The sequence below is a fragment of the Gracilinanus agilis genome, chromosome 4 (assembly GCF_016433145.1).
Source record: "Gracilinanus agilis isolate LMUSP501 chromosome 4, AgileGrace, whole genome shotgun sequence".
Classification (NCBI taxonomy): Eukaryota; Metazoa; Chordata; class Mammalia; order Didelphimorphia; family Didelphidae; genus Gracilinanus; species Gracilinanus agilis.
This window is the reverse complement of record NC_058133.1, coordinates 243,500,999-243,514,985: the sequence shown is the minus strand read 5'-3', so window position 1 is coordinate 243,514,985 and position 13,987 is coordinate 243,500,999. Positions and strand designations below refer to the sequence as shown.

The window sequence follows — 13,987 nt, the reverse complement described above, 5'->3', positions numbered from 1 at the left end:
TTTTTGTTTGTTAGACTGTTGATATGGTCAATTATGTGGATGGTTTTCCTAATGTTGAACCAACCTTGCATTCCTGGTATAAATCCCACCTGATTATGGTGGATGATGTTCTTAATTACTTGCTGAAGTCTCTTTGCTAGTATTCTATTTAAGATTTTTGCATCTATGTTCATTAGGGAGATTGGTCTGTAGTTTTCTTTCTCTGTTTTTGATCTCCCTGGTTTTGGAATCAGTACCATATGTGTGTCATAAAAGGAATTTAGTAGGACTCCTTCTTTGCTTATCATATCAAATAATTTGTATAGTATTGGGATTAGTTGCTCTTTGAATGTCTGATAGAATTCACTTGTGAATCCATCAGGCCCTGGCGATTTTTTCTTAGGGAGTTCTTTGATGGCTTGTTCAATTTCTTTTTCTGATATGGGATTATTTAGGTATTCTATTTCTTCTGCTGTTAATCTAGGCAGTTTATATTTTTGTAAATATTCATCCATATCTCCTAAATTGTTATATTTATTGCCATATAATTGGGCAAAATAGTTTTTAATGATTGCCATAATTTCCCCTTCATTAGAGGTGAGGTCTCCCTTTTCATCTTTGATATTGTCAATTTGGTTTTCTTCTTTCCTTTTTTTTATTAGATTGACCAGTACTTTGTCAGTTTTATCTGTTTTTTCAATATACCAGCTTCTAGTCTTATTTATTAATTCAATAGTTCTTTTACTTCCAATTTTATTAATTTCTCCCTTGATTTTTAGTATTTCTCATTAATTTTCATCTGGGGATTTTTAATTTGCTCGCTTTCTAATTTTTTTGAGTTGCATGCCCAATTCATTGATCTCTGCCCTCCTTAATTTGTTAATATATGCACTCAAAGATATAAATTTCCCCCTGAGTTCTGCCTTGGCCGCATCCCACAAAGTTTGTTAGGATGTCTCATCATTGTCATTTTCTTCAATGAAATTGTTGATTGTTTCTATGATTCCTTCTTTGACAAATTGGTTTTGAAGAATCATATTATTTAATTTCCAATTAGTGTTTGATTTGCCTGTCCAGGTGCCCTTACTAATTATTATTTTTATTGCATTATGATCTGAGAATGTTACATTTATTATTTCTGCTCTTTTGCATTTGTTTGTAATGATTCTATGCCCTATAACATGGTCAATCTTTGTGAATGTACCATGTGCAACTGAAAAGAAGGTGTATTCCTTTTTGTCCCTATTTATTTTTCTCCACATATCAATGAAATCTAATTTTTCTAGGACTTCATTCACCTCTCTTACCTCTTTCTTATTTATTTTTCGGTTTGATTTATCTAGATCTGACAGAGGAATATTTAGATCTCCCACTAGTATGGTTTTACTATCTATTTCCTTCTTGAGCTCTGCCAGTTTCTCCTTTATGAATTTGGGTGCTATGCCACTTGGTGCATACATATTGAGCAGTGTTATTTCCTCATTGTTTATACTGCCTTTAATCAGGATGTAATGACCTTCCCTGTCTTTTTTAATCATGTCTATTTTTACTTTGGCTTTGTCAGAAATCATAATAGCCACTCCTGCCTTCTTTTTCTCATTTGACGCCCAAAAGATTTTGCTGAAGCCCTGAACCTTAAACTTGTGTATGTCCACCCGCCTCATATGTGTTTCTTGTAGACAACATATGGTAGGATTTTGGTTTCTAATCCACTCTGCTATTTGCTTCCTTTTTATGAGCGAGTTCATCCCATTCACATTCAGAGTTATAATCATCAATTGTGCATTTGCTGACATTTTCGTATCCTCCCCTATTCCTACCCCCTTTTTCTTATACTATTTCCTTTTAAACCAGTGGTTTGCTATTAATCTGATATCCCTTATCCCCTCCCTTGATTAACTTCCCTTTTTACCCCCTCCCTTATTTTTCCCCTCATTTTGTTTTTAAAGGCCTTACGAATTCTCTCCCGTTTCTTCTCCCCTCCCTTTTTTTGACCTCCCCACTTCCCTGCTCCCCTTGTTTTATCCCTTCTGACTTTCTCAGAAGGGTTAGATAAGAGTTTTATGTCCCAGTGGATAGTATAGCTACTCTTCCCTCTCTGGGTTGATTACTCTGAGAGTAAGGTTTGATTATTACCTCTTAATGCTCTCTTCCTCTCCTTCTTATAATAGTATTTGTCCCCTCTCCTTCCCATGCCCTCTTTGTGTGTAATGGAATATCCTATTTTTTTATTCACTCAAGTGTCCCCTACTATTCACCCCCTCTTTCCCATCCCCCATGTCATTTTAGATTATTTAATGTTCCACCCTCTCCCTGTGAATTATTCTTCTAATTACTATAATAGTGAATACTATAATAGTGAATAGAGTTCACTATAGAGAATTATACATAACATTTCTTTATGTAGGAATACAGATAATTAGATCTTACTGAGGCCCTTAAAAAGGCAAATTTAAAATTTATGAGTTTTCTTTCTTTCCTCTCTGTTTCTTATTTACCTTTTCATGTTTCTCTCGATTTTTGTGGTTGGATATCAAACTTTCCATTTAGCCCTGGTCTTTTCTGTGCAAATACTTGGAATTCTTCAATTTTGTTGAATGCCCATACTTTCCCCTGGAAATATATAGTCAATTTTGATGGGTAGTTGATCCGTGGTTGCAGGCCCAGCTCTCTTGCCTTTCTGAATATCGTATTCTAAGCCTTGTGGTCTTTTAGTGTGGAGGCTGCCAGATCCTGTGTGATCCTGATTGGTGCTCCTTGATATTTGAATTGTCTCTTTCTGGCTTCTTGTAAGATTTTTTCTTTTGCTTGGAAGCTCTTGAATTTGGCAATTATATTTCTGGGTGTTTTCTTATCTGGATCGATTATTGCGGGTGTTCTATGGATCCTTTCAATGTCTATATTGTCCTCTTGTTGTAGGACTTCAGGGAAATTTTGCTGAATGATTTCTTTTAGTATGGAGTCCAGGTTTCTATTAATTTCTGGTTTTTCTGGAAGACCAATGATTCTGAAATTGTCTCTTCTAGCACGGTTTTCTTGGTCTGTCACTTTCTCATTGAGATATTTCATGTTTCCTTCTATTTTTTCAGTCTTTTGACTTTGTTTTATTTGTTCTTGTTGTCATGAGAGATCATTAGCTTCTAGTTGCTCAATTCTAGCCTTTAGGGACTGGTTTTTGGCTATAATCTTTTGGTTTTCCTTTTCAATCTGGTCATTTCTGGTGTTCAATTTGCTTATCAGTACATTTGATTTCTGAGCCTCACTTTCCAATTGCAAGATTCTACCTTTTAAACTGTTATTTTCTTGCCAGATCTCTTCCATCTTCCTCAAAATCTCAGTTTTGAACTCTTCCATAGCTTGTGAGGAGTTTTCCTTATTCGAGGAGCATCGGGATGCTTGTTTGTTCTCCTCCTCTGCTTGCTTGGTTGTCTGGATTTTCTCTGTGTAAAAGTTGTCGAGTGTTAAAGACTTCTTTTTCTTGTTGTTAATCTTTCTCTTCTGAACTTCCTGATTCTGGGTAGCCATCATTAGCCCAGCAGCTTCTCAGCTTTATCCTCGCGCTCAGAGACTGTCTACGGTCTTTTGGCTTCTGAGGTCTGAGGTCTGGTTTTTTCCAAGGTCAAGCCCCCTGGTGGGCTCCCTTGCTTGATCCTCTGCCGGAGGTTTCTTTAGAAGTCTCAGGGTGCTGCTTCCACAGTTGTATACCCATCTGCACTGGTTCCCCACTCAGGGTTTCAGAGCCTTAGCTCGCGGCTGTGTCTGCCTCCACCCGCACCTGCGCTCTGAGCCCGCGCTCAGAGTTTGAGTGCGTTCTTTAGCTTTTTGGGGACCTAAATTTTGCTGCTCTCAGGAACAGGCCCTGGAGCTGCCAATGACTCGATGGGTGCCCCAAACTTGCTCTATTTCTTTTTTAGCTGGCTTCGGCGTTATAGGTGGTGTGTGTGGAGGAGGTGTGGGGGGGTGGTTGCTCAGCCCGTGATTTAGTGAGAGCTGTTTCACCCCTTTATAGCATGGAAATGTCCCGATTCCACATACCTTCCACACTTTGCCCTGTTGTGGGGTTCCTCCGTTCGTCTGGACTTGTTTTTATGTCCCCTTGAGGAGTCTTGTGTGTTTCGGTCAGGAGAGGTTAAGGGCTGCTTTTTACTCTGCCGCCATCTTAACCCGGAACCCCCCCCCCCCTTTTTTTTTATTTTTAAATCAAAAGCAGAAAGGAATGATACCTTCATTACTGTTTTCTTTTTTTACCTCATTCACTTCTGAGGGATTTCAGTTCACTTACAGTAAAGAGTAAAGGAAATGAAGTCTCTGACTTTGGAAGTTTTGAAAGGTCAGTAGAACAAGTTAGAGGAATCTGGGAGTCTGAGCCAAGGACAAAAGTTGCAACCATCTAAGCATTGATGCTGAAAGGAGCAGGAAGAAAACTTTGCAATGACCTTTAGTTCCTTTGTCCTCTTCTTCTATCAAATTCTCCACACAGTAGAAGCTGAGATGAAGACCTTTCCTGCAGAGATTCCACTTTTAGGTATTAACTTAATGGACCTTGTGCTATGGACCTAGTTCCTGGGAAATGAACTAAGTTAAGTTTACCTCGACTGATGTGGTTTAGGAGAAAGTATGCCTTGGAGCAGCTAGGTTGTGCAGCTTTTGCAAAAGCTGACCAGTGTTAAATGAAACTTGGGTGCTAGTCATAGGCCCTTTGATTATGGAAGGAACCCAACCAGTGGAAATTCAAGCCAGTGGCAGTAGAGAAGATGGTGGTCTAAGCCCTTAACAATACTTCAGAATTCTGAGAAGGAATAATATTCCACTATTCCACCTGAATCTGAGAGAGAGGACCAAGGAGTACTCACTAGATGTGGGGGCTGATCCAAGATAAAATTGAGCCATTCACCTTTGTAAAAGAGAGGTATTCAACTTCAGACTTTCAGTTTTAAGTGCCCTTATTTTTGTGATCCTAGAGAAATTGGCAGAAAAAAAAAGTGGGGAATGGTTTGCTTATGATATAATTTTATTATGTGTTCCTGGACAAGTCAGTTCTGCTTAGGCGGTTTTGAAGAATGTTGCATTTGTTGATTCATTAATGTTTAAATACATTGATGCTCGGTTAGCTGCAACACTTATCGTGGGCTTAGGACTTCCAGATTCATGCATCTTTCCTGACCTTTCAATACTTGTAAGTAGTTTCAAGTTACAGAATATCAACATATACCCTTCAGTTGGTCTCTTCAAGGTATACTATTTTCCTGAAAGCAGGTCCCTAGCATTCTACCAGTTTCTCCCTTGCGGATAAATACAGTATCAGAGGCAATCAGCAGATGCTCCAGATCCCTATTATGTGAGAATTTTTGGAAGGAGACAGAGTTGTATAGTTGTATACTAGATTTGGAATCAGACAGACTTGATTTCAAATATCATCTCAAACTCTAATGGTATCATTCTAAACACTATTTTATACTACTAAATCATATAATCACTCTATCTTAGTTTGTTTATCTGTAAAATCCTGGCTAGACCTTTAATCTAAAATCTCTTCCATTTCTAAATCAGTGATTTTAACAATCCAAGTTTCCAGATTTCATTTACTTTCCCTTTTGATGTGTCCATAATAAGTTATTAAATGCCTACTATATTTAAGGTCTTTAAGGAGGTATTAAATACATCATTCCTACTGTGTGGGATGAAATTGTGCATTATTCCCCAATATACAATGATTAGTATTAGTAATCATAGACTGACAACTTCCTATAGAAAAATAGTGAAGTTAGGTGCCCTTCACTAGCAGATATCAATCTCTCCTTTTGAAAAGTAGAAGAAACCCTGCTCCCAATGCAGCTTTATACATACATACATACATATATGTATATTTGTATATTTATATGTATATGTGCATATTTATACACACACATATATGTATATTAATATAGGCCTTTGATATTCTTCTCAAAATGGCTAAAGAGACCCATCTCCTCTTCTTTCCAGTGGGAAGAGGTTTGGGTGTCCGAATTTCTGTGAGAAAAATCTCAAAACTTACAAGTTATAATCTTAAAAACATGTCCTATGAAATGATTACTAAAACCCAAAAATTGTTGCAAAGCTGCAAATCCTTGGACAGGCCTAAAAACCTGACTCAACTAAAAATTGCAGCCTAAGGAATATTTCCATACACTTGGAAACGTTGGAAGATAAAGAAAAGACACTCAGAAGCATTGAGAAAGATTAGGGAGGGTAGAGGAAGGAGGGTACAATAATATATAGATGATTGGAAAATGGAGATAGCATTGTGTTGGAGCCCTATAAAATCTGAGTAAATCTGGGCATCTGTGCCCACTACTTCTGAGACCTCTCAGATTGTGGAGCCATTCTCTCTTTCTCCCCCTTGGCCCACCCCCTCCTTGTGAGGATACTGCCTATGCCCAGGCAGTGTTCCCTCACTCTATGCCACCCCGACCTCTGAATAAAGCCTCGTGAACTCTGCCAGCATCAAGTCTCCTGTCTGTTCATTACAGTGATTCATGAGGGAATGAGCCCCCCCCAGAATACCACTCCACACCCTACTTATAGGAGTTTCTAATGTGTTTTATTCGTTTCTCCCTTTTCTCTTCTAGTGGTAAGAGGATCAATCCAGAATGTAACAAATGAGCCAGAACAACAAGAATCTATCATTGACATCCATGTCAGCAAACTGTACAGGCAGAAGAATAAAGTCTTTCAGGTTGTGGAAAGCAGTGAGAGCTGGCAAGGACAAATCAAGACACTATTAGAATGTGGAGTGAAACCAGGAAATGGAGATTTCCTCTTCACAGGCCGAATGCACTTTGGGGAGGCCAGATTAAGCTGTGCTCCTTGTTTCAAAGACTTCCTAAGGATGTATAAAGATGCTGAGAATAAGGGCCTGAATCCATGTGAAATAGGCACAGTCTAAAGATGAATGATTAGATCAGAAATCCTCCTTCTCTTCCCCAGACAACCTCATTCCACCTATACTTATGCCTGACAAATTCACCGTCATAGTGAATACTATTAATTTGTTGGCAAGCAACTTTCAGAGAAGCTACTACTTGGAACAGGTTCCCTGGGGTCTCTTTATAACATCAGGAACTGTTATACTAATAAAGATACAAGCCAGATTATATACATGTTCCCTAGTTCTTTTCTTTACTAATTGGAAGTCTTGAAAAATGCAAACTAAATTATTATATTTTAAGACATTTTTCATTGGAAACAAATTCCCACATTTTAAACAAACTACTTTTGTCCTTTTAATACCATTTTAAAAACCTTAAGATAATATTATTTGGTCTGATATACAACTTTAACAACAATGCTTTGTTAAAAGCTTAGAGAATAATTTGAAGTCATTTCTTATGACAGAAATTTGTAGTCAAAAAATTTGATTCGTTTTTCTTTGATGTTTTTCGTGATTGCTTTTTCATTTTAATTTTGAATCATAATTACCTGCTACAGTCATCTTTTGGCTGGTAAATTATTTCCATTTCAGAGAAATAAAACTTTCTGGATTTGTAAGAGTTGTTTGAGATTTTTTTCCCCCTAGGTCCCAGTGAACCCATATTTATTACTTATTCCCCCAATGGCTAGTTAGAATGGTGACTCTATATATTTCAAGGATCCTGGAAGGCCTACTTTGAGGTGACTGAGATGAAGTGAGATTAAAATATTTTATTTTCTGGTCCTCTAAAGATATTTCCTTCAATCTACCCAAATTATTTTTGCACCTCCTGCTACATAATTTTTTCAAAATATTTCCTGATACAGAAAAAGCCTTTGACAAAATCAATACTCATTCCTAATATACACCTACTAGAAAGCATAAGTATAAATGAATTTTTTCTTAAAATCATAGGAAGTACTATCTATCTAAGTAAATCAAGCATCAGCAAGTATTATTTGTTAGAGGGATAAGCTAGAGACTTTCTCAATAAGGTCAGGAATGAAACAAGGATACCCATTATCACCAATATTATTTAACATAGTATTAGAAATGCATGCAATAGAAATGAGAAAAGATAAAGAAATTGAAGAAATCAGAATGAGCAAAGAGATAATAAAACTATCTGCAGATAACATAATAGTATACTTAGAAAATCTAACTAAATTTAACTAAAAAGTTAGTTGAAACTATCAAAGATTTTAGCAAAGTAGCAGTATATAAAATAAACCCAATTGTCTTCATCATTTTTATATATTGCTAACAAAATCTTGCAAGAAAAGATAGAGACATTTGTTTAAAATAACCCCTCCTTAACCTGGTCTACTGATGGCCAGACTCTCTTTGCTGAATATAAAGACAATTTGGTGTGATTGTGGCAGGTGACCATTGGCACTTTGTAAAGGGGCCAACCATAACTCAGATTTGAAATAAAGACCTTATTTTCTGCCTTTTGAAAAAAAAATAACCACAGAATGAATAAAATACTTGAGAGTAAGCTGACAAAATAAACTTAGGACTACTTAATCATAATTATAAACACAAAGCCATTTAAATAATTGGAGAAATACTAATTGTTCATGGATAGGCAGAATCAATATAATTAAAATGACAATCTTACCCAAACTAATCTACTTATTCAATGCCATCCCAAATAAATTATCAAAATGTTACTTTATTGAGCTAGAAAATGATAAAATTCATTTGGAAGAACAACAGATCAAAAAAAATCAAAAGAATTACTGGAAAAATGTAAAGGAAAGAGGCGTAGCTGTACCAGATTCTAATTGTGTTATAAAGTAGTAATTATCAAAACTATCTGGTACTGAATAAGAAATAGAAAGGTAGATTATTGGAACAGAATGGACATACTATAAACAGTAGGAAAAGATTATAATAACCTTGAATTTGACAAAAACATTGATCCAAGTTTGAGGGATAAGAAATCACTATTTGGTAAAAATTGTTGGGACAACCGGAAAGTAGTTTGACAGAAACTATGTGTAGACCATTCAAAGGTAAGATCAAAATGGTTAGATAACCTAGACATAAAAGGAGATGTTCTAATTTAAGAACAAGGAATGTGTTACTTACCAGATTTATGGATAAGAGAGAAATTTATGAGTCAGAAAGACATGAAGTGCATTGTGAATGTAAAATGGATAATTTTGAGTATGCTGAATAGAAAAGTTTTGGGGGGCAGCTGAGTGGCTCAGTGAGCCAGCCCCAGAGACGGGAGGTCCAGGATTCAAACTGTGTGACCCTGGGCAAGTCATTTGACTCCCATTGACTAGTCCTTACTGCTCTTCTGCCTTGGAACCAATATACAATATTGAGTCTAAGATGGAAGGCAAGGGCTTTAAAAAAAATTGAAAAGTTTTTGTATGAATAAAACAAATATTGCCAAGATTAGGAGGAAAGCAGAAATTGTTGGGAAGACATCTTATAGATAGCTTTTCAAGTAGAGGTTTCATATAAAAAATCATAAAGAGAGAATTTTGTCAAATTTATAAGAATTAAGAGCCATTCCACAACTGATAAATAGGCAAAAGATATGAACAGAATGAGGAAATCAAAGCCATATATAGGTTTAGGAAAAAATACTTAAAAAAATAATCCCTACTGATTAGAGAAATGCCAACCAAAACACTTCTGATATAACATTTCACACTTATCAGATTGGCTAAAATGGCAAAAAGGCAAAATGACAGGATAAGTTAAAATGAAGGCACTAGAAACACTGTTGGAGGAGCTGTGAACTAATCCAACCATTTTGGAGAGTGTGTGAAGGGAACCCTTTCTTTTCCCTGTGCTCTGGTCTATCACATCTCAGGAATCAAAGTTTCTTTTTGGAGCATTCCAGCCATGCAAATGGGCTGGCTCAGATGAGCAGAAAGTTCACGACCCTGGGAGGAAGGGATTCCCTTTTACTTCAAAATCTAGCCCCTTTTCTCTCTTTATAGGATGGCATTTTTTTTGTAGTCCTGGCTACCAGTGGGTAAGTGCTAGATTGTTACAATTATCCTATAGGCTTGTGGGACATCAATCACTTTAATTGGGCCCTGATTCAAGGACTTAGAATTTTTATATGCATAGAGTTTGAGATTTTTTTCCCCAAAATTTAATTTTTTTCCTATGTTTTTGGCTTTTCTTTTGAAAATTGATTCATATACTCCATAAATCAACCATGTATTCTGAGTTGATCTGGGTGTTGGTTAACACCCTCCTCAGGGGGAATTATATAATTCTCATAAAATTCAAGATTTAATTTTTTTTTGAGAGAAATTTCAGGAAAGGAAGCTCACTAACTCTCCAAATCAAGAAAGTGAACTTTTTGAAGAAGGTGCCATAAAGAAGCCTGCAGAAACCATTCACTGCATCAAAGAATCCAGAATGAACTTTGGGATGTAGTGAATCGAACTGAAGGGGGTTGAACACATTTACTCTGAGTGTAAGCTCTTATGCCAAAGAGGATTGCCCCCTAATTGGCTTTTTGTCAATGCACCTGCCAATAATTGGTTTTGCTCTCTCTTTTCCTTCCCTCTTATCCCCAAATTATTGTAATTTTTTCTTAAATAGAGAAATATTGTATTTACCTCTAGTAAGAGATCTTTGGAGATATAAGCTGGTTATGTGACATGATTCACTGGGCATGTAAATCTGGGAGATTTCAACATGCTCGTCTCCCAAAAGAATCACAGCGGGGCTGTGTAAAGGGAACTTCTTTCTCCCAGGGTTGTGAACTTTCTGCTCATGTCAACCAGCCCATTAGTGTGGCTGGAATGCTCCAAACAGAGACTTTGATTTGTTCCTGAGATGTGATAGACACACACAGGGAAAGGAAGTAATGTGGAGAGCAAGGACTATAAAAAATGAGACTGTAGAGGAGATCGAATTCTTCTCTGGAGGTCTTTGGCTGGGGGCCTTTCTGTGATTCGGCGTTGGTGGCTTGGGTGGAAGACACTCTTGTGAGCAGATAAGATTAGGGTATAAGGCTAGGAAATATTTTTCTATTTCCTTCTCTCCTTATTTCTTTCTTAGACTATAATTGTTAAAAGCTATTATCATCCTCATGACTTAAGGGTTAATTATTTCATAAACAGCGACCACAACAATCTTTTTTTAAACTAATATTTCCAAACCAATTTCTAAATATTATATTTAGCATATTACATTTAGCATAATTTTCAATATTACAAGAGCAATTTGGAATTACACTGTTATAAAATTATGTATATACACTTAGGCCAGCAATTCTATTGCTTGATCTGTTTCCCAAGGAGATTAGGGGAAAAGGGAAAGAACTGTATGTTCCAAAATATTTATAGCAGCTCTTTTTGTGGTGGCAAGGAACTGGAAATTGAGGGTATGCTCATCAATTGAGCAATGGCTAAACAAATTGTGGTATATTAAGTGATGGAATATTTTGGTGCCATAAGAAATAATAAGCAGGCTAATTTTAATAAAACTTGGAAAGAACTACACAGGATAATGAACAGTGAAATAAATAGGACCAAGAGAACATCATCCATAGCTAAAGATTTAATTCTTGAAGAATAAATTGTGAATGTTATCTTCAGAGAGTAAACTGAAAAGTGGAAACATGAAAGACAGAATTTGTATGAACGTATTTGTCTCTGGGATGGTGCCTTCTGTGATGTGGGAAGGAGAGGGAAGTGTTGGGACACTTGTTGATAGATAATTTCTACTACTACCATAAAAAAGAAACAAAAAGTAAAGTTTGTTTGTTTTTTTTAAAGAAATTAATTGAAGGTGTTGTAGGGAAATTGTAGGATTTAACTTAGTTAAAAGCAGATTTTGCCAGGCAAGGCTGACAGGAGCAGGAATATTCCAAACTTGGAATGTTACAGAGTGACTTTTTCAGCAACTGTCTCTAATGGCAGTTGGCTTTGGGGGAGTGGGAGTTTTAGCCACTGATTGAAGAGCCTGTGGATTTTGGGTTATCTCTGTGCCTTGGGAAGTATCTGCAAGAACATCTATCAAGCCCTAGAAGTTCAGGTTGAGATTAGAGTGTCATCTTGTATGGTGGACATACAGATATATCTTTCTCCCTGACTTCCCCAGTGGATTTACTTGGATGTTATCTGTGTTCCTCAGACAATCTGATACATCTGATCAACAGCCCAAGAACATCTTGTGAGAAACCCTTTTCCCCTTGACCAGCCTGCCAACCATTACCCAAGGCTGTCTGCTGTAGGTTTAGAAATATAGAGTAGCTATATCCAACCCTCCTGTCCCTGTTTACCAATAGTTTGTAGTGGCAGATATTTCCTCTTACTTCCACTTCCTGTCCCTGTTTTTTTTTTTTTAATTAAACTCTGTTTATAAAAACTTCCTTGGCCTTTACTCCTTTCCCAGATATTTGGCTGCCACATTGTATCCACTGTGTTATTTTCCCTGGTTAGATATTATCCCCAGCTAAGAGGTTTCACTTATGGATATTCTGTTACTGTGCTCCTTATAGAAACATCTAACTGACTACCCTTTTCCCCCATTGTTGTGAGGGACTCATTTTAGTCTGTATTCCACACTTGGTAAACATCTTTAACCATCCTTAAATTACTTATTTGTGTTATTGGAAATATTGGGGTCCTTGAACTACATTTCCCATGAGCCCACTGACTTCCTGTTGTTACTCAATTATATAGACAAAGGGATAAAACAGAGGGGCTGGCATTTCACTTCCTCTTTGCTACCTATTGCTGCAGACAACAGCACACCTTTTGAGTAGCCCAAGCTAGTATGGCATGTGGCTTTATTTTCTAGAGACTGCTAATAAATCTTATAAAAACCATAATATTTTAAAAGTTATCATTTGTATATTCATTTTATTTTTTACATTGATGGTGACCACCTGGAGAAAGAATTTTCAATTTTTCAGATAGCGTAGGTAAGATAAATTTTGCAAACCTATGTTTCTCCTGCCATGACTTTTCACCCTTGCCCCAACCCAAGAACTCTGAGAGAACTCCAAACTCTCTCTGGAGCTGCTGGCCTGCTTCTACTATTTTTGTGCTTTTGTTTTTGCTTTTGCTTTTTCTTTTTCCCCCTGGCCACCCGACTGCTTTCCTTTGAGCAGCTTTTCCAGGAGTTCTTGGCTGAAAGGGAAAAGCCACTTCTCTTGCCAATCTTTGCTGCTGCTGATACAGAATGCTGCTGATAATTTCAACCTGCCTGGTGTTCATAATCCCCTTGGCTGCTGATCCTACCCCCTCCACCCCTCCCTGGAAGTAAAGCTCCTGTTCCTATTGCTATTGATCCCAGATCCTGGCCATTCCTGGAGCAGCTACTGTTGCTGCTGATTAGAGCCAATCTTCAAATTTTGGAAAGTATCACACACACACACACACACACACACACACACACACACACACACCCTTTCTTTTGCTCGCTGCTTTCCTTGGAAACCCAGGTGTGTTTCCTCTTAGGCAATGATATGGCAACAAATATAACAATTTAGGAGATATGGATGAATATTTACAAAAATATAAATTGCCTAGATTAACAGCAGAAGAAATAGAATACCTAAATAATCCCATATCAGAAATAGAAATTGAACAAGCCATCAAAGAACTCCCTAAGAAAAAATCACCAGGACCTGATGGATTCACAAGTGAATTCTATCAGACATTCAAAGAGCAACTAATCCCAATACTATACAAATTATTTAATATGATAAGCAAAGAAGGAGTCCTACCAAATTCCTTTTATGACACAAATATGGTACTGATCCCAAAGCCAGGGAGACCAAAAACAGAGAAAGAAAACTATAGACCAATCTCCCTAATGAACATAGACGCAAAAATTGTAAAGGACTTTTACCTAAGGAGAGCTTCTAACTCTTAATCCCCTCTTCCATGTGGGTTTTTGAGCCTGCTACTTTTCCAGGCCCTGCCCCAGTTAGACTTCCATGCTCTGCCTGTTGGGGAGGGGACTGAGATAGCAGGTGGGCCCTAGCATTTTACCTCAAAGGGGAAGGGAAAAGAAGGTTATTCTTCCAAACAGGAAATAAAATTGCAAGCATGACCTGTTCTATCA

General features: G+C 37.1%; 1 protein-coding gene across 1 annotated transcript in view; it reads left to right on the top strand.

The window, feature by feature from the left end:
- The window catches only part of METRNL (meteorin like, glial cell differentiation regulator), a 72,332-nt gene extending 64,826 nt beyond the window's left edge, over positions 1-7,506 (top strand). Inside the window, exon 4 of the mRNA XM_044675186.1 lies at positions 6,588-7,506. Within this exon, the coding sequence (XP_044531121.1) occupies positions 6,588-6,904 (317 nt within the window). The 3' untranslated portion in view covers positions 6,905-7,506. The remainder of the gene's footprint in view (positions 1-6,587) is intronic.
- Positions 7,507-13,987: the final 6,481 nt, after the last annotated feature.